Source organism: Geospiza fortis, unplaced genomic scaffold, assembly GCF_000277835.1.
Source record: "Geospiza fortis unplaced genomic scaffold, GeoFor_1.0 scaffold41, whole genome shotgun sequence".
NCBI lineage: Eukaryota > Metazoa > Chordata > Aves > Passeriformes > Thraupidae > Geospiza > Geospiza fortis.
Window position 1 is genome coordinate 896,278 of NW_005054299.1, and position 20,002 is coordinate 916,279.

At 37.1% G+C, this 20,002-nt stretch overlaps 1 protein-coding gene across 3 annotated transcripts in view; it reads left to right on the top strand.

The window, feature by feature from the left end:
• The first annotated feature begins 2,045 nt into the window (after window positions 1–2,045).
• Window positions 2,046–20,002, top strand: part of EPRS1 (glutamyl-prolyl-tRNA synthetase 1) — a 35,116-nt gene continuing 17,159 nt past the window's right edge. For 2 of the 3 annotated variants that reach the window (XM_014308206.1, XM_031059240.1), the window contains exons 1-15: window positions 2,046–2,124; window positions 6,545–6,644; window positions 8,447–8,603; window positions 9,331–9,470; window positions 10,120–10,220; window positions 11,500–11,626; window positions 11,826–12,018; window positions 12,332–12,503; window positions 13,017–13,250; window positions 14,287–14,371; window positions 14,709–14,768; window positions 15,063–15,083; window positions 17,159–17,269; window positions 18,771–18,907; window positions 19,617–19,824. In XM_014308206.1, the coding sequence (XP_014163681.1) occupies window positions 9,468–9,470; window positions 10,120–10,220; window positions 11,500–11,626; window positions 11,826–12,018; window positions 12,332–12,503; window positions 13,017–13,250; window positions 14,287–14,371; window positions 14,709–14,768; window positions 15,063–15,083; window positions 17,159–17,269; window positions 18,771–18,907; window positions 19,617–19,824 (1,452 nt within the window). In that variant the 5' untranslated portion in view covers window positions 2,046–2,124; window positions 6,545–6,644; window positions 8,447–8,603; window positions 9,331–9,467. The remainder of the gene's footprint in view (window positions 2,125–6,544; window positions 6,645–8,446; window positions 8,604–9,330; window positions 9,471–10,119; window positions 10,221–11,499; window positions 11,627–11,825; window positions 12,019–12,331; window positions 12,504–13,016; window positions 13,251–14,286; window positions 14,372–14,708; window positions 14,769–15,062; window positions 15,084–17,158; window positions 17,270–18,770; window positions 18,908–19,616; window positions 19,825–20,002) is intronic. The other variant, XM_031059230.1, reaches the window with a different exon arrangement.

Consider the following 20,002-nt stretch of genomic DNA (forward strand, 5'->3'; position numbering starts at 1 on the left):
GCCGTGTGCCCGCCGCGGGTCCCTCTGGGCAGCTGCTCGGGCCGTGGCGGAGCGGCCGGCGCTGGGCATAACTCTGGCTGCAGGAACTCGGGCACGGGTGCAGCCTCGGGTGATTTGGCACGTTGCGGCTGAATGTTCAGTGCAGCCCTAGTTCACATCGCCTGCTCGTGAGCTCTGCCGCTGTCTTGCTGTCTTTCATTTTGAGTTCTAATCCGCTGCTAAAATTCCCGTCTGGGGAGCTGGCTCGAAGTTCTCAGTTGCTCCCTGCCCTTCGGTGTTATTTTACCTTTAAAAATGTGAGAACCTCCTTCATTGCACTTTCACCTACCTGGAAACAATCTTTTGTATGTGCTTCATAAAATTTCTCCATTTCGTTGTAGCTGTTCAAAATAAATTTTCTTCCTATTCTTCATCATAGTTTATTGATTTATTTTTCTTGCTGTTACTCCCAAATGGATTTCAGAGTTGAATACAACTTGCATAATTACTGATTCAAGGTGTAAAAACATATATGTTTTAAATAACATGTCTCCTGAGACTTGTTTATACTGATTTGCCAAAAAAGAAAATGATGCAATGTGAATTATGATTAACATCAGGTTTAGGGGCTTTGGGCGCTTATTTTGTTTGACAGCTGGTGTGTGACACTGGAGGTTTATTTCAGGAGATTGCATGATTGTGTCAGAAATGTTACATATTACAGATGAAACATTTATATCAAGGAGACAAGCGCACTCTTACTCATCCCTACTTCATACTCTTCATTGTGTCTGCTGTGCAAGAAAAGTGTAGTAGTTTTTAATGTCATCAGTGTTAATTACATAGCTTGGTGCACATAATACTTGTTATTTTCAAAGCATTTCCGTGCATATTATTAAAATACTTATGTCTTACTAACGTATTGCATAAGAGATGTCACCCTGAATTTCACAGATGAATAGCTGAGGGATGAGAAGAACCTTGACTTACTCTTAATGCCACAAGAAGGGTTTTCAGCTGAGCAGAGGTGAGAGCTAGGGAATTCCTAGCTCCAGTGGTTTGTATTTAGGCCAGTGTATTAATAGCTTCTAGTATCATCTGCTTTGGTAGCTGGAGCGTTGTTCAAGGGAAGGTAAAGTGCACAGCATGCTGTGGAGACTTTAACAGGTTGGGTGGCTTTCCAGACCTAGAGTACAGTTCCTGTTTTGCCTATGCAAAAGCTTACTGCCTTTGTACATGCCTCTGAGCAAAGTTAGAGAACACAAGCTCCTCTGCTTATGCTCAGCAGGCTGAGTCTGGAGCAGAGCCAGTGCAGAAACACAGCCAAGTGAGCTCGGTGCTTTGTTTGAGCTGCTGTGTCGTGCTGTAGAGCCTCGAGATCAGAGCAGGTTTGCATCAAGCCTCTTGGAATGTGGACAGAGCTGTCTTCCAGTCACTGGTGTAGCCTAAAAACTTCAGTAATTATTTTCTTTCTGCAGACCATTTTTTACTGTCACTGGTGAACTACTTTGAAAACCTGTGTAAGCTTCCTGTGCTTTTACATGGATAAAGTTTCTTGGTTTTGAATGGCTAATCTTTTCATAAACTTTAAATCAGGTTAAAAATAGTCTCATCCTTGATCTGGTATATATGAAAATGCTGGTATATTCAGTAATTGATCTCCTTTGATGCATGTATCAGGGCTGGAATGGATTACATTAGTAATATTGTTCAATAATTAAGAGCTTTTTGATTACATTCTCCTCATATACTGGGGGACATGACTAATTTTTTCCATACCCTTAGTAAGCAAAAATGTATCACAGCTGACACTTGCCGAGCTCCCTGCAGATCACTGTGTGCTGGACATTATCAATTTGAGGCTGTAAGGATTGCCAAGAAGAAGCCTCTTGCATATGAGACTGAACATTGATTTTTTTGTTTCCCTGGGCATTCTCACTTGAAGGAGTCGCTTCAGTCACCTGGTCCTAGTGGATAGGAGATGTAAGTGGTTGTTTGTAACTATGAAATGTATCTCTCCTGGAAGGAAGTTGAATATCTTTTTCTCTTGTTTTTTCAAGGAGCTCTGCTGACGTTGGAGCATGTGAAGAATGATGTTGAAATTTCAGTGCAAGAAGGCAAAGAAACCATCCTCTCTGTGTCTGAGTAAGTGACTTTGCATCTCTCCTTCTACCTTTGGGTCAGCAGTTTTAAAAATCACATGGTTTTAGCATTGACAGTAACCTTTTGAGGTAGGAGGAAAAGAAAAAAACCCACAGTTTTATTCATCACTGCATTACTGGTGTCTCTAGCACAGGCAAAACATTTACAGTATATTCTGAACTAGATCGTTATGGAAAAAACTTTTTATTTACATGTACCTATGTGTAATATTTATGCTGTACCAGTCACTTTACTGTTTAGGACTTTGTGTGGTGCCATGGGTTACCAACAGCAAGGCTGTTTTATATTAGAGAGGTTTGATAGTATAAGATTCCTTGGGCTTGTACATGTGTGGTGGACTGAAATTTGAATGTTTAGATGACATCATTTTAAGCTCCCTCATGTGTGTGTATAAGCAAAGGCATGATGTTATGTCAGCAAAGTGCTAATTACCTGTGTAGTGCTATTCAGTGTATCCATCTGCACACTGTAGAAAGAATATTGGAAATTTTTGTAGTATTCTATTGTCTGTCCTAAAAATACTGTGCCATTGGAATGGGTAACTTCAAGTTTGGGACACGAAGATGGTTTTACAGTCTGAGTAAGATCAAATGCCTATCAGAAATGCAGGACTAACACTTAGTTTTGGGAAGCTGCATTGTCATCTTCAATTCCATATGAGTTAAGACATCTGGATATATCAAGAGGAGAGATCCTGCTGCCTGACATATCAGTGTAAACTCTGGGATTTAGTATCTGCAGTTAGGAGCATATTTGTGCATATGAGCATTGCACTTGTAACTTAAAGTATGGTAACACCATGATGAATTTGGAATTACTGATTATAACTGTGGTTTTCGAACACTGATTTTTTTTTGAAGATTGGGGGGAAGCTATTGTTCACAGACTTACTGGCAAACTCTCATTTTGTGAGCTAATTCAGTAGAAGATGATGTTAGAGCCACCAATGCATCATAGACTGGAATACCTGCTTGTCTGTAGAATGGCTATAGCAGCAACATATTTCATTTTGTATTGCAGTTACTGACCTGCTCCTCATAAATTAACACTAACTGAGCATTTCCATGTCTTCTAACCTTAGATAATAAGCTTGTCACTATGTACATATATTTGCAGAAAATCAAAGCACAGGAAGATTCACAGCCTTCAGTCATGGTTGTTTTACTGGTTGCAAATACTGTTTCTGTTTAAAATGTTAGACCCGAACTCACATAGGGGTTCTTGCATGATCTGATATTGCATGTTGTCTTTTGCTGTGCCTGGTGATGGCACTGAATTTGTGATTTTGAATGAAAGCAAGAGAAATATGACAGGTTATATTGGGATTTAATTGGTACAGCTTTAATAATCTTCAGTGTGTGTTTTGCACATGTGGGATACAGCTTACATAACAGAAAGTTTATTTGATATTTTTTACTTGCAGGAGAAAATTTTCCCCTTAAGTAGCCTTAGTTGGGTTTGGATTTTGTTTTACTTTGACTGTTTGGGCAGTGTATGGATATATATATATATATATATTAAAATATATGCATATATATATGTATTTATACATATATGTGCTCCTGTGACACAATATTTTTAATGTGTATCATTTGATTTGAAATAATATTTATTTCATTAAATAATTTAGTGTTGCCGTGCCTTCTTCCTACTGCATTGCAAAACCACTCATTTTGGCTGTAATGGAACTTGTCAGAAATGTAAAGCAAACACTCTTTTTCTGCACTTTGGCCCTGGGTAGATAATGTCTAGAATCATGGGCCCATCAGATGGAAATTTTTGTGTGTTAGTGTCCTGTCATCCCTTGCATTGGCTTATGTTCAAGAAGTTATTCCAGACCTCAGTATTGCATTAATTTTCCCTTGCTTGGTTTTAATAATTTTGAAAATTGATTCTCTGCCTTAAAGCCTGTTAAAAGTATATCTGCAATGTAAGAGGCATCAGCTGAACTCATATCTCAACTAATGCTTTTGCTAAATGGATTTCATGGCATCAGTTCTGCTGAAGCATCTTGTTTGGCATGTTGTGAAAATCACTTTAGATGTTTCAGATTTTGATTTTTTTTTTAATCCATTAGTTCTAATGACTTCACTTGAACAAGAAATAACATTTTATTTGTGATTCTTATGTGTTCGGTTTTGAAGCTCAGTTAAAATCTGGTGACAAAATTTTTAGCTAACTAGCTGAAACTTAGCTGTCAGCCAGCTACCTAAAAGGTTTATCACTCATTTGAGATGATGAATTTTATTTTAAAGGTTATTTTTGAAGACTTCAAAACTTCTTGTAGTAATAGCTCCTAAGCAAACTACTCTGCTAAGTGCTGATGGCTTTTTGGAGAGTTTTGGTGTACCTGTGTCTTGTCAAAACAAGATGCAGTACAGCTTTTGTGTGGTGAGCACATGCACATTTCAGAGTAGTTGTTCTTCCTAGGCAGATCAAGCAAAAGCTTTTAGCAAATCAATTCAACATTGATTTATTATGGTTGGAAATAATTTGTGTTTTGGGGCTTTTTGTATTATGTGTTTGCTATTATTTTTTGGTCCCTTCTTTGCATCTTGTCTTCTTGAGCATTTGCCCTGGTGTTTAATTAAGTGGCATTTCATGTCACTCTCGATAGCTACTCTTTGCCTGTAGCATTGCATTTTCCCTGTTCATTCTTCCTTACTTAGCCCTGGAGTTAGCAAGCACTGGCTGCAGAAAGTATTTTATAACTTTTTCAAAGAGGTCAATTAGTGATGTTTGGGTGGGAGTATTTTGTTTTTCCTGAAGGAAATAACAACTTTTAAAGCATAAGTAAGATTTACTCAGAGTAACATTTTCCCATTTCATACATGTATTCAGTTTTGCTTGAATAATCAAGGGATATTTGTTTTGGTATGAATTAGAGAAAACAGTAAAAGTACATTTCACAGACTTTTCAAGTGAAACTGTATTGGAAATTATTTGTTTTTCTCAGTTTATAAAAGCTTCCTTAAAATCTGATAGTGGGAAATTAGAATAGGACACATTTTCAAGTACACAGTAGGGTATAATTTAAACAACCTACTGTGACTTTGGGTTTTAGTTACATTTTATGGATCTTCTATATATGTACTGGATCCTAGATGCTTGGAAAGCAAGCAGAATTAAAAACAAGCAAACCAAAAAACCCCTCCCAATGAACTATATTCCTTAGGTTGTACTGCAGTTAGCCTAATGAGACTGGCTGGTCCATTTGTACTAAAAATGGGACACATTCTAATTGTTAATATATCAAGTACATTCTGTATAATTTTCAGAACTTTTGTTGATTTTTGCAAGGCTTGAGGGCTGTCAGAATTCTTTTGATTTTATGAAGGATGCAGTAGGTAAAAAAGGAAATAGAGAACAATGACAGAACAGAAGTGGAACCTTGGTTGGACAAGTTGGAGTATAGCATTCCGTCCATCAAATTGAGTAAATGTTAAAAAAAAACCACGTACAGGGACTCCTTTTGTTGATATCAATGCTTGATTTGGAAGCAATTGGAGCTCTGTTTTTGCAGTCTGCATCTATGTGGGACTGTAGAATAGCGATGAGTATTATCTGGAGAACTGATGTTTCTGGATGCATCTTTCTTCCAAAGCTCTTTAGCAAATATTAATTTATCTTAGATGAACCGGAAGCTAGATTTCTGACAGTCTACAGCTTTTTTTGATACTGTATGTAATGTAGAAAAGGGACAAGAAAACAAAGGCGTACTCCCTTTGGAGAGCCCTTCTTCTACAGATCTGTTGAGGGCTTTCATAAGCAGAATGGGGACAACAAATTCAAATTAGTCTGTTATCTGGAGAAGACTGGGTAACAAAACAAATACAGGCAGGAAAGTTTGTTCACCAGGGGATGGTTTCTGTGAACTGTGAATTGAGTAAAGTAAGTAACAAATGAACAGGGATTTTTTCCCCTGATGCTAGCCCTTAAAACCATGATGAAGCCCTCTCAATTCTTCTGTTGATTCACTACGAATCCTCTTCAAAGTGATCCTTCTTTTATGAAAAGAAAACAGATATTGATTAGCTCCATATAATCTGGAAAATCTGTAGCTCGGGTTATACTTACGAATGCTGTCAGATGTGGAGAGAGTTTTAGTATTTGAAAGAATAATCAGTCTTATTTTCTCATTTTCAGCTTAAACAAAATTCTCGCACATTTAGAAGGTTATTATTCCATCTGGTGATAGAAAAGGAAGGACTTATTTATTCTTGTGCTAGGTTTATTTTATTTTTGTTTTTCTACTCTGGTGCTCTGGTGACCTGGTACCTTTGGCTCACCTGGAAGTTATTTTGTGTTTGCTTTGCACATGTTTCAACAATGTATGTGCAATTAAAGTTGAACTGACTGGAGGTAGTAATTTACCTTTGCCTTGCCCCTATCTTTTTTTTAGGCAAGTTTCATTTACTGATGTGAATTCAATAGCTCGGTACCTGGCTCGAGTTGCTGCCTCTGCTGGGTTGTATGGCTCAAATCTGTTGGAACACACTGAGGTGAGAAGGAATCACTAAATCATAATATGGTTTGGGTTGGAAAGGACCGTAAAGACCATCTATTTCCTATGGGTGGGGGTACTTTCCATTAGACCAGTTTGCTCAAAGCCCCATCCACCTTGGCCTTGAATCACTCTTTTGTCTCTTGGGGTTTTTTTCCTTTTCCCTTTTTGTCTTTTGGCCTGTTCTAAGTTTGGGGGCAGGGGAGGTTTGGGCTTGGGTTTTTCTTTTTGACTTTGTGTCTATTGTTCTGCATTTTACTGTTAGACTGAGGTTCCAGCTATGTGGGATGCTGAGGTGCTTGCTTTGGTAAGCTTCCTCCTTCATATAAAGAAATATAAAGACTAAGAAAACTGGATAAAGACTAAGAAATCTGAACTTTGGAAGGGTTACCCTTGCCCACTCCTGCAACAGCAACTCCTAAGCAGAGAGTTTGCTAAAATAAAATAATTCAAGTTGGAAGGTAAAACATGGATTTTCCCTCCTCACTTCCCTCAGCTCTGTTGCCATCAGTTGCTCTCTTGTAACACTTCAGTGTAACACCAAGGAACGCTGTGTGGCATTGAAATCCTGAAGTAGCTTTTACTGTGTATGATAGACAAAACTCTGACCCTGGTTTCTTCCTGGGTCTAGGTCAGAATAATCAATCATATGCTGAATTTTAAATTGATAGCTGAAACTAGCAGACAAATTGAAATTTACTCTTCTAAAATTTGGGGAGGAACTGAAGGATTTGATTCTGGTCTTTTCTTCTTGAAACCAGTGGTAATCACTCTTCAATCACTCTTCTGCCCTCATAGCTGGTCTCAAGGGAAGTGTTGTTTTACTACTTTGCCTGTGAGGCATTAAAAAGTTGTAAGTTATCTTGTGGCTATTTAAAATTTCTGTCCAAATCCTTTGTTTTTAAGTTAAGCCCAGACCTCAGCAAGCGCACTTTCAGGGCTGGTACAATACTTTTCACTTCTGCCTCTTTCTAAAATAATACTGTACTTGGAGAAGTACATGGACAGCTGCATTTGTGGTGCACATATTTTGGCATGCAACTGCAAATGACTGAACTGAATTCTGTGGAGGTTGTGATTACATCTGTGCCTGCCACGTTGGCTTGAACGTTGGAAGGATTCCCGTTGCAGTTTGCAGAACAGTTACACATGAAATAGGACCAGAGAAGAGACACTTAGTCTCTTGCAGGATTGAGGGATTCAGTTTATACACAGGGCTATATTATTAACTAGCCTAATTCTTAATATTTTTTTGTGTTTATCTACAAAGATAGATGGAAAAGACTTTTGCAGGAGTGGGGAGTAGGACTTTTGAAGATCAGGGGTTTGAGTTCTTCAAATCTAAAAGGAGATGAGGAAGAGAAAATAGGGACTGAGGGGAAAATGGTATACTAACCAGCAGCAGCACCAGGAAGAGGAAGTAGGTCACAAATATGATACCTAAATAGCTAGAAGAGAGTGATGATTTTTATATACTCTTGTGATAAGGGAGTACCTGAGAACTGCTTATTATTTTACCAATGGAAATAACTTCAGTGAAGTTGATGTTTTCAGCAATTTGAATTCATGCTGAAGGAAGAAATTAAATTTAATTATTTAGTATTGTTCTTGGTAAATTTTTCAGTATAATTTATTTTAAATATTCCTTCAACATATGTTATGATCTGATATATTTAATTCTAATGTTCCTTTTAATATCTTCTGTTCAGCTGTTAGATCAATTGTGTATTATTCAGTTATTTAACAAGCTTAATTCTCATTCCATTAGTTACTTTAACTGTCTTTTGTCCTTCAAACAAGATTGACCACTGGCTGGAGTTCAGTGCTACAAAGTTATCCACTGCCAGCCAGTTCCCTTCAGCCATCCAAGAACTCAACCACTGTCTGTCTCTACGGACCTACTTGGTGGGGAACTCTCTGAGTCTTGCAGATTTGTGTGTCTGGGCTGTACTAAAAGGTATTGGTTTATATTGTCTGTTTCACTGGCTTGCAATGTCAATATTTTGATACTCAATCAATATACAACAGGAATCCCCAATTTTTCTTTTTTGTGGATGCTACTAGTGACTCCTAGCTCTATGACAGACTGTCTACTGTCATGCACGCTGCTGTGACCTGTGCATTGCTAGTGATGGTAATAGTATAGCTTAGGAAATCCTAGATTTTATTTTTTTTAAATTGTTGCTACATTTGGAAATTTATGAGCTGTAAGCCCTAGGTGGAACTTTTTCTAATTTCTTTTGTGCTAATAATTGCAAGAACATATTTTATTACCTGTTGCCTCAATATGAAAATGTGCAACGTAAAATTATATGCATTGACCTTTCTGTGACATTATCTTAACAGAGGAAATTTCTTCGGTGTTTACTTTGAATTATTAAAAGAGGTAGCTGTTACTTTGCAAAATACCCTTTAGAGGTTAAAGAAGCTTTGATGATCTGTTTTTATGGATTTGGTTTTTATTTTCTCTTAGCTCTATATCTAAAGGTGATAGGTGACAATCTACCATTCAGTATAACCCAATTCCACTTGAAAGTAAAGGGAATAATTAGGATTAAAAGCTAGCAGCTTTTGGTGTTTTTTCAGTGTTGGTGCTCTTAAGAGCAATCTGAAAAGCTGCTGTTGATAAAAATAATTTTATTTTTATAGTTTAATGGTTTGAAAACTTCTTTGTTTTCTAACAGATAATGGTACATGGCAAGAGCAGTTAGAACAAAACAAAGCTCCTGTGCATGCGAAGCGGTGGTACAGCTTCCTTGAGGTACAACGTGCTTTCCAGTCTGTAGGAGCCAAGTGGGCTGCTGGCTCACCAAAGGTTAAAATGGTAAGATTTACTCAGGTCTTCTGGAGAGAGTAGCTTTATTTCTGTGAATACACTGCGAGAATTTTTTCTCTTTAAGTTAGAGAACTAAATACTGAAAGTAAGCAGTCATACAGTGAACTAAACTTTTATAAACTCTTGTTTACAGCTAAAGCTGTTGCTTTCAAATTTAAAAAGGCATGAGTTGTCTAGTCCAGTGTGTAGGTGGAATTGTGGAAATGTGGCACCTCTTCTTTTAATCAGCACTGCTCTTTAGCTATATTGTTTGCTTTTTCTAAAGACAATTTGAGATCCTGATGGACCTGCAAAGATTGCTCTTGACTGAAAGTTGACTGAATTTGTTAATAATGTTCAGGTTAAGAACACTAAGGTACAAAACCTTAACTAGCAATTGTTTTCTTCTATGGAATAAATTAGACAACTTAGTGGGACTTTTCAGTCCTGGACCAGATTTGAAGACAAAATAACTTAAAACTCAAGAATTATTCTTTATTTGGAGTCCTGAGTGATGTGAAAGTTGTGAAGAGATGAATTTGGAGTCCAGTATGGCAACTTGTAGGTTTGAAAGGAGACTTTGATATAGCAGTTGTTATCTAGAGTTTTATATCCGATTTTACAGCTAATACAATCTGTAATTATGTCTGTTTTCAAGGCAACAGAAAAAGAAAAGAAAGCAGATGTTGGGAAGTTTGTTGAACTTCCTGGCGCAGAGATGGGAAAGGTCATTGTGAGGTTTCCTCCTGAAGCAAGTGGGTAAGAAACATGAATACTTTGCCAAGGTCCTATTTTGTTGGGTTTTTTTTTTAAGTATTTTGGTGAGAATGGTAATCGGCTTATCAGACAAAGCTGTTAAACCAAATGAGTGTTTAAAGCTCTGTCTCCACTAGAGCTGTTTGTTCACGTCTCCTCTGTACTTCATTGCGCTGTTATATGGACTTGGAATGGGGAGTTTAGTTGTGAGATGGTGTTATGCAGCTCAGCAGTGGGATGAGGAGAAGCAGGAGGATGGCATTTGTATAGATAATGGATGTGTGTGCCCTGCCAGGAGCTATGGTGTGGACATGCAGTCCTTATGAATTGGGTCAAGGGACTCGATGCTTCCCAAGGCAGCTTAGATTTGAGAAAGGAAAGATGTATGGGAAGATGAAAGGAAAGATGTATAGCCTTCCTTGGGGAAGCTTGACACCAGATGTATAATGGAGGGCCAGGTGTCCAGATTGTATGGAATACCAAAACACAAACTCCTTAAAGACCACACAGAGAAGATGTGATGAGCCAGTATAATAAACTCAATTTTCAGCCACCTTTTCATTTTCTGTTTCTTTTTGGAGTTGCCTGATGGCCTATAAAATTTCCACTATTGCATGTGTTCATTACACTGGCTGTTCAGCATCACGTGACTTCTGTAGTTGAGTTTCTTACTCTGTTAGTCCAATATAAACTTTACTCAAATATTGTGAATTATGTATTTTGTACGTGTATGTCTATAACATATATTGTTCTCAGCTTACTTTAGTAGTTTTTAGTGTCTTAATCCTGGTGTTTTAAAACACTGTTCTTCAGGGACATGTTACTCTCTTTTTGTAAGAGATTTTAATTTTGTGGATTTGGGGATTTATATTTAGTTTAAGTTAGTCAGTAGCTTTATAGCTTATATTAAAAAATATGCAGTAATCGGAAAATTCCACTCTTGAGAATGTGGTAGGTTCAGATTATCTGGTAGCTGCTCCTGGGTATCATCAGCAGTTGGTTTAAGTTAATCTGTAAAAATGGAGATAATTGCAGTCCAATCTTTATATCCATAGCAACACTCTAATTTACAGATTTAGTTATTTTTAACAGTCAACTACTAAATTTGTGGGAGAAGAAACTTAATCTGTTTTCATAAACATGTAGTATTTCAGCAAATATCCTAGGTTTGCTGTTTGTTACTCTTAGGTATTGCTTTCCATTCTTTCTCCTTCCCTCACAAATAAAGAGTCTAGCTGAAGTAGTTCTGGTGTATATATTTATTTTTTAATTTCCTTTTTAGATATCTGCATATTGGTCATGCCAAAGCTGCCCTGCTAAATCAGCACTACCAAGTTAACTTCAAAGGAAAGCTTATTATGAGATTTGATGACACAAATCCAGAAAAAGAGAAAGAAGACTTTGAAAAGGTATGGTAAGATAGCAGAGTGATTATAGGCTGTGAAAGAATGATAAGTGCATGCCTCTCTTTTCTTTCATGCTTATTCTTATGGCTTATCCTTCCTGGACAATGGACCATTAAAAACACTACATCTTACTTGAAGAGGATAAAGATGTAAGAAAACTACCTTTCCTGAATATTACAGTGTACATTTTCACACTTGGCAGGTTATTCTCGAAGATGTTGCCATGCTGCACATCAAACCAGATCAATTTACATATACCTCGGATCACTTTGAAACAATAATGAAATATGCTGAGAAGCTTATTCAAGAAGGGAAGGCATATGTGGATGATACTCCTGCAGAACAAATGAAAGCAGAGCGTGAGCAAAGAGTGGAATCTAAACACAGAAATAACTGTAAGATATTTTAAGCTCTGGTCTTGCTTTCTTCCCTTTTTGATTTGGTATCAAAGCTTGATTTTTATTAACAAATATGTTCTACAAGGCTGGATGGATTAAGTACACATTTAGACCGGGGCAGTAAACTTGTGTATGTATGAATTCATCACCATTCATTATCACTTAAAAAATTCATAATGTAAAATGTGTGAAAATGAATTGCAGTGTCCAAAGAGGGGATGACACTGATTTTTCTTACTGCAATAATAAAACTTGATTCTGTATCAGCTTCATAATACCTTAGAAAATGGTGTATTTTTGTTGTTCTTAGGTGTCAATAAGAATCTACAAATGTGGGAAGAAATGAAAAAGGGAACAGAATATGGACAAACTTGTTGTCTACGGGCAAAAATAGATATGAGTAGTAATAATGGATGTATGAGGGATCCAACGCTTTATCGTTGTAAAAATCAGCCTCACCCTCGGACAGGAAGTACCTACAAGTATGTCCACTTTCTCCTTGTGTGGCCTGTAGCTTTTGCTCTTTCCAGGACATTTACAATTCCTTAGTTAATTTCTTTTAATACTTGGAACTTGTTAACATTTTTCAATTAGAATATGTGATGAGTCTCTTGACTTCCTGAAACTTGTGCAAATTACTTTTAAAACCTGTGAGATGGCCATTATGGTCAACAGTGAATATTATTTCAGTTTTAGTGCTTATATATGTTTGGAAAAAACATTAGCAGTGTAGGGTTATTTTGTTAGGCTTGAATATTAAGGACGTTATCAGTTCATTTCTTGAAGGCTTTCTTCATCTTAAAATTATATTGCCCTCTGCATCTTTCTGTGGACTGTAAGTTGTGTATGTGTTATTTTAGTCTTCATCTGAAAGGTTTCAGGGCATAGGTTAGAAATATTTATAATGCTTGAATATAAACTGCACTGAGTTTAAATGTTTCGGTGGGAGGAAAGTGTTTTGTTCTACCCTGCTGATTAAAGATCTTTTTTGTCAGTGTTTATCCCACATACGACTTTGCCTGCCCCATTGTTGATAGTATTGAAGGTGTCACACATGCGCTGAGAACAACTGAATACCATGACAGAGATGAACAATTCTACTGGATTATTGAGGCTCTGGGTATAAGGAAACCGTATATATGGGAGTATAGCAGGCTAAACCTCAACAACACTGTGCTCTCCAAGAGAAAGCTCACGTGGTTTGTCAACGAAGGCCTTGTGGATGGATGGTATGTTCCATGGCTGTAGGTCAGCACTGTTCCCTAAGATTCTTGTGACTGGCACATTCATTTTTGCTTTGAGATAGTTTGAATGAATATTTAAACAATATTAAAGAATACAGATTAATTTAACTGGCTTGTGTATGTACAATGTGTCTGTTTCCTACTCTACAGTAGCTGTGTACATACATATTCATGGCCTGTAATAAACATGAGGCAGCTTATTTTTGGACTCTGGCTCTTGCTGTGGGTATTATTTACATGTTTTCCACTCTTGAGTCATTGGTTGTTGTCATTGGAGTCATTCCTAAACAATGCCAGAAGAGGGCCTGGATTGAAGTATTTCTGGTCCTGTTCATCTAGTCAAATTCATCCCACTTCTCTCCAACCTGCCCTCACCCTTCTTCTTTCTGTTAAATTTTCAGATTGATTGGATTTCTGCAGACAATGTTTGGTGGACTAGCTGTCTAGTTGTCAGTTGAGTTGGAAGCTTAGATTCCTAGTTCATGCATGGAGCCGCTTGACTAGAGCCAAATTTATCCTTTTTTGTCCCTGCCTGGTTTTTTTCCCTAAAGGTGTAGCTGATCTTATGATGGTCTTTATCTTTCCTTCCCTGAGCCTCCCTGTTAGGTCCTCAGCAAGGTTTGATTCATGTTCCCACCAAATTCAAATGTTACATTGCAGATCAGGCCTTTTTATTTCTTCCATAAGAGAAAAAAAAATCATAGAATTTTATCACTTATATAAAGAGGTAGCATTGTCACTTCTTTCCAGCAACATTTTCTGGGTGCCCTTGGAGGGGAAATAATGGATAGGGACATAACTTTTGTCTTGCTAGTTTTTGAGAGACCTAACCTTCACCATATTTTTTGTATGGATAAGAGCTCAGTCTTCTCAGTTAGGTACTTTCACCTAGCTGGGAGCTCAGTGAGTGAAATACACTGAGGCTGTGCCTTTTGTGTGTGGCAGTATTAGTAGAGTTCTTGATAAGTGCAGAGTTAGAAAATTTAGCATATGGCACTAATGGAATACCTTTTTCCACTAGGGATGACCCAAGATTTCCCACTGTCCGTGGTGTCCTGAGAAGAGGCATGACAGTTGAAGGGCTAAAACAGTTTATTGCTGCTCAGGTGGGTGTTTTCTTCTGATTCTTTGAATCTCCCTCGATAAGTTTCGCAAATTTTTGTGAAGCTTCACTTAATGTACTTGTCACTGGGAGGTTTCTGCTTTTGAAGCTTTGCTACTTTGACGTCTATTGCTTCAACAATGGTAGCACCTGTGAGTAGGTGTTGGCAAAAGGGACTTGCAGTTTTCTTACTTGGAGAAGGTTTATTTTGCAAGCTCAAAAACTTTTTAATGAAAAGAAACCGTACAGAGTTTTCAGTTCAAAGAACTTTGTTTTAAATTAGTCTAAGAGCTAGAATATTTATATTAAAGTGGTGTTGATTTGTTTTTTTTTTTATCCAGGGCTCCTCTCGATCTGTTGTGAATATGGAGTGGGATAAAATCTGGTCCTTTAACAAAAAGGTATGTGCTTACTCGGATTTGATGCTACTCCTGATATCCTCTTTCTAGGATATGTAGAGAATCCAGCGTTCATTGGAGTGCTTATCGCAACAAGTAGCAGTTGCAGTATGCTGCATCATTTGGCGCACTCTCAGGAAAATGGAATGTCCCCCCCTTCTAACCTGAAGAAGCACTAATCCTATTGATTCTCCTATACCAGTACTTCCTTGCCTTCCTTAGTAGTACGGGAAAGGATAATGGTATTAATGCTGTAAATCTGATCTGAAAACTGCATTTCATTTTTCTGCTTTCAAGCTGCGAGCTATCTGTAAGAAGGTATTACTTAATGCTTTTTACCTTAGCATATAGCTTACACTGCTGTAAGCATACATAGCATAAGCTATCATTTTGCAGCTTCATAGCACAGTCAGACTTGCTTGTATAACAGGAGCTCTACAAACCCACTGAAAATGCATTATTCCTAGTTTTCAAAGGCTGCCCACCTCTGGTTTGGCTGATTTGTCAACATAAACACAAATTTTCCCCAATTTGGTTCACGTTGGCCACGTTTCCTTTCTGTGGCAAAAGGATGAACGCACTGTGTGCTCTTCCTGGGGAGATCAAGCCAGCACTGCTGGAGTTTCTGACTGAATGGCAAATCAGGAATATTGCATCTTAACATGATGAGTTGCTTTTTGGCAGCAGATGCTTGGACACTATAATAAGGCGATTTATTTTCATGAGGATTGCATATTTTGTGTGATTGTGGAAACACCTGTTATTTTGCATTGGTATTCCTGCTTGGTTTTGCTTAGATAGTACCCAGATCTGTTCATTTAAATAGTTTTTGCTTGTCTGGCATGTGTCTTGTAATTCTTCATGTATTTTGCATTTGATTTGCTACATACATGTAGGTTTATGAATTGGTTCTTTCTGTTGCTGCATAAATATATTTATGACTAACAACTGATTTGAGGGGAGGAAACCACAATGGACTGTCAAGGCTCATTTTTTTAAAATTTACTTTTAAAGTGAGTTTCTTAGACCTCTGACTCAGCTTCTTGTACAGCACCATATTTATTAGCCAATTTTATTTACATGTGGCTGTGCAGATTGAAAGCTATCTGTGATATGAGAAAAACCAGTTGGCTGCTTAGAGGTAATTCTGAGCTCAAAGACTTTATCAGTGTGACAACTCATATTTTATACGTGATCCTGTAATTTTTAGCACCAGATGAGGGATTGCGAGTTTTAATGAATAAAATAAAGAACCTGGTAATAACACTATAAAATCTGGTCATTTAATTATCAAAATTAGGATATTAAATCGTATAATACCCCTGCATTTTGAGATACATACACAAGTCCTTTTTCAAAGTGTATGTCTAACATTTAGGTGTCTGACTTCAGGGACTACTAACTAATACAGTGTGTCTTCTTAAAAGTATATAATCATATCACTTTATTATCTAATGTCAAGTAATTAGAAGCTAAATAATTTTCTCAAAAACATAGAAAAATATATAGCTGTGTAGCTTTTCATTTGAGCAGGAATAAACCAAGGAGAGCAAAAATTACTTCATATTAATAAAAGCAGGTGCTTTCCTTTGTGTCAGTTTCCAGTTACCCAGGTAGATCCTGGATATTCCTTTTGGCCTTAGATGACTGCTTTACTTGAATTATGTATTTAAGTGCTTCTGAACAGTTTGACAAACCAGTATTTCAGGTATAAAAAATACTGTGAGAAACTACAGCTGCTATGTTTGATAATGGGCAATAAAGATACAGGAAGACATCCTAGTGGTACCTTTTTCTTGCCAAACTCATGTTGTAGAAATCCAAATGAAGTAAATTTTATGGTATTGCCTTATTATAGTATCTGATGTGTCTGTAGTAAAATTGCAGACTTGATTGATGCCTCCTCTACAGCCAGTTCTGTCATTGATTCTGCTGGAGTACTGGCCTGGAAAATGAGTGTGAGATCAGGTCTTGTGCTGCTGGAAAAAGAACAACTCCACTTAAAAATTATTGCTTTAAATTTAGTTAACTAGAGAAAAAACTATTCAGATGTAATAGCCTATATGCACAGTAAAACTGTGTCAGAGTACATTTTTTGTGTCTTCCCCATAAGGCGTTGGGTCATAATTTTGGTTACTTCTGCTGTCAGTAGTACCCAATCCAGTTTTTACTCAGAGTATTTAGTAAAGTTTGGAAATTGTAAAGTATTACCACGATTTTCTCACTATTCTGTAGCTTTGGATGAAAGTGACATTAAAGCAAACTTTGAAAAAATGCAGTAACATAAAGAATACCAGTTAATATTCTTTTTTTTGGTCGTGATTGTTTTGTAAAGCATCTCATTTTTTTGTCAGTGGCATATATTCATGATCCACCTCATTTGTTTTCTGTAGGTTATAGACCCAGTAGCACCTCGGTATACTGCTTTACTGAAAGATGCAGTGGTCCCAGTAAATATTCCTGAAGCTCAAGAGGAGATGAAAGAAGTGGCTAAACACCCAAAGGTCCTTGCTTTACTCTCTTAATATTCTTGTACTGCGGCTCAGTAAGGTTGGGAAGTACCTTGGCATGAAACAGTTCAGGAAGGGGAGTCCTGCTTTTAGCTTGCTCAGATAGCTTGTCTGATAGAGATCTATCCAAGGGGTACTTTTGCTTTGCCTCAAAACTGTGCAACTGCTAAACATGTTTGCTCTTTTAAGAGAGAACTCTTTTTGTAAATATATAGAGTGCCTATAACAGGTGCTCTAAAAGGCCTCTCTGTGAGTTTTCAGAAGAGTGAGTCATTACAAGCCTGGAGTACTACTCAAGCTGGTTTTCCTATTGTTTGATGCTAACTTTCACAGAGGTTAAATATTAAATTTTATTCCAGCTCTGTTGCTATAATACAGTAAACACTCTTTATCCATTAACAGTGAGGTGTTTTTTAAGTGGTTTATAAAATCAGGTTTTATGTGGAGAGGTAACATATTAACTTGTTGATTCTGTCAATCTCTGGATTTTTAATATGACTTTTAAATTTGTACAGCAAATGGTTCTTATCAAAAGCTAAGAACTTGCTGTTTTGATACTTTTAGTATCCAGTAAACAGAGTAATATCCCTTAATAGGGAAGTATGTTACTGATAAAACTCTTTCTTGCTGCTACAAGTAACAAAGATACTTTCCTTTTGAGTCAATTGTGCTGAAATGTCACTGAAAGCATCCCTTAACTTATATATACTTACACTGAGAAATGAGTGAATATTGCTGAGCCTTTGCTTCATTTCTTTGTTTTGATTTTGTTGCTCTGAGTGCTCCGGTAGTCATTTCTTGTAACTGAGAGTTGGACATTGGGTTTCCCCTCTTGCCTGTGGCTGATAACAAGGAAACAGGTTTTGAGCAGATGTGAGAGCTGTGACCCTTCAACGCTCAAAGACACTGAAGTTTGGTCAGATACAAGCCAGCATATTAAAACATTGATAGTACCAGTAAATGCTTCCTCCAGTATGTAATGAAATAAATACTGACCTAAATAAACAAATAGAAAACTCCTGACCAGCTGAGAAAGTCTGAACTCACAGCTGTTGGCCTTTTTAGAAAATAGAAATTTATCTCAATTGTTGAGATACTTTAAAGCTGAATATTTTATAAGTGATGTAGTTCTGGTTTCTGTCTTTACAAATCTATGCAGCTAAAAGAAGCTCCATATATATTTCCATAATAACGTTATAAAAAAGCAAAAATTAGAGTTCTGAAATTAGTTTTGAAGGGAATTTGCTGAGCAAAATGGGAACTTGAGAAAAAATTTGGGTTTACTTGTAAGATCCTAAAGATGCATGGACCTTCCAATGGAATATGGAATATGCTGTCAGAGGATTTTTTGGGTGAATTATCCGGGGAATGCGGACAACGCCTGTAAAGAAGAAACTGGAGAGAGCTGTGGAAAAACATTGTAGCTTTGCATTACTGTTATAGTCCATCTTCTGTCTTCAACTGTTGTCTTTGAAATGTAAACCATTATTCACAGAATGCTGATGTTGGGTTGAAGCCTGTGTGGTACAGCTCCAGAGTCCTCATTGAGGGCGCAGATGCAGAGACTCTGGCGGAAGGAGAGGTGGTTACGTTCATAAATTGGGGCAATATCATCATCACCAAATTAAACAGGTAACCTGTATAGTGGCAGATGAAATTAATTTTTGCTTTTCAGCTTTTTGTTGCCTTTTCTTTTAACAGGAAGCTTGTAACAGTAAAGAATTAATGGTTGGCCATATATGTCCATTCTGTGAGTCTATGTCTATAAATCTACTTTGAAATACACCATGAAACTGCATGTTAGCATAGAGTGTATATTGCTGTAGATTCAGGTAGGAAATCATTAGTCAGTCCTGATACTGCATGTCCCTCTCATCCAGTGCTCTCCATGATTCTGTGGCACTATTGCCACTGTAAAACAGTTTTTTCAGACAGAAGAAAAACACCTGGAATGTTAACAACTTTCACCCCATAACAAATACTGCTTTTGCATACTGAGAAACTAAACCTGTCACAGTTTTAGTTGCACAGCTGTTGAGGTGGGGAAGGGGACCATTTAATGTCATCACAGTATCTTTGGAGTGGTTGTGTTGAGACAGTGCCAGTATGGGGTGAGCTCTGATAGAGAACATAAATATGCAAAGATTTTTCTCCCCATGCTTTTTACTCTATATTGATATTTAAGACAACAAAATTAGTGGAGAACTTAAATGGCAGTGAATGCACTCTTTCATTTTCTATGATTCACTCTTCAAAAATGAACTCTGAACACTTATTTTTGCAGTATTGAATCAGAACTGATCATTTAGGCTGTACCATTATAATTTCTTTTTTCCTGTAGAAATTCAAGTGGAAAAATTGTGTCTATCAATGCCAAGTTAAACTTAGATAATAAGGACTTCAAAAAGACTACTAAGATCACTTGGTTGGCAGAAACTCCACGTGCACCCCTCATCCCAACTGTCTGTGTTAATTATGAGCATCTGATCACTAAGCCGGTTCTAGGTAAAGATGAAGACTTCAAGCAATATATCAACCGAAATAGCAAGGTGAGTTGTATTTTTGTCCCCTTTAATTCCACAAAACTTCATGTTTGTTGTTTTTTTGTTTTGTTTTGTTTTGTTTTTTAACTCACTGTTTCTAGTTGTGGTTTTGAAAATAGAATTGTTTTTTTGTTAGACAGATAAATTGTGCTGGTGTATCTAGTTTGTGTTTCCATGTAACCTG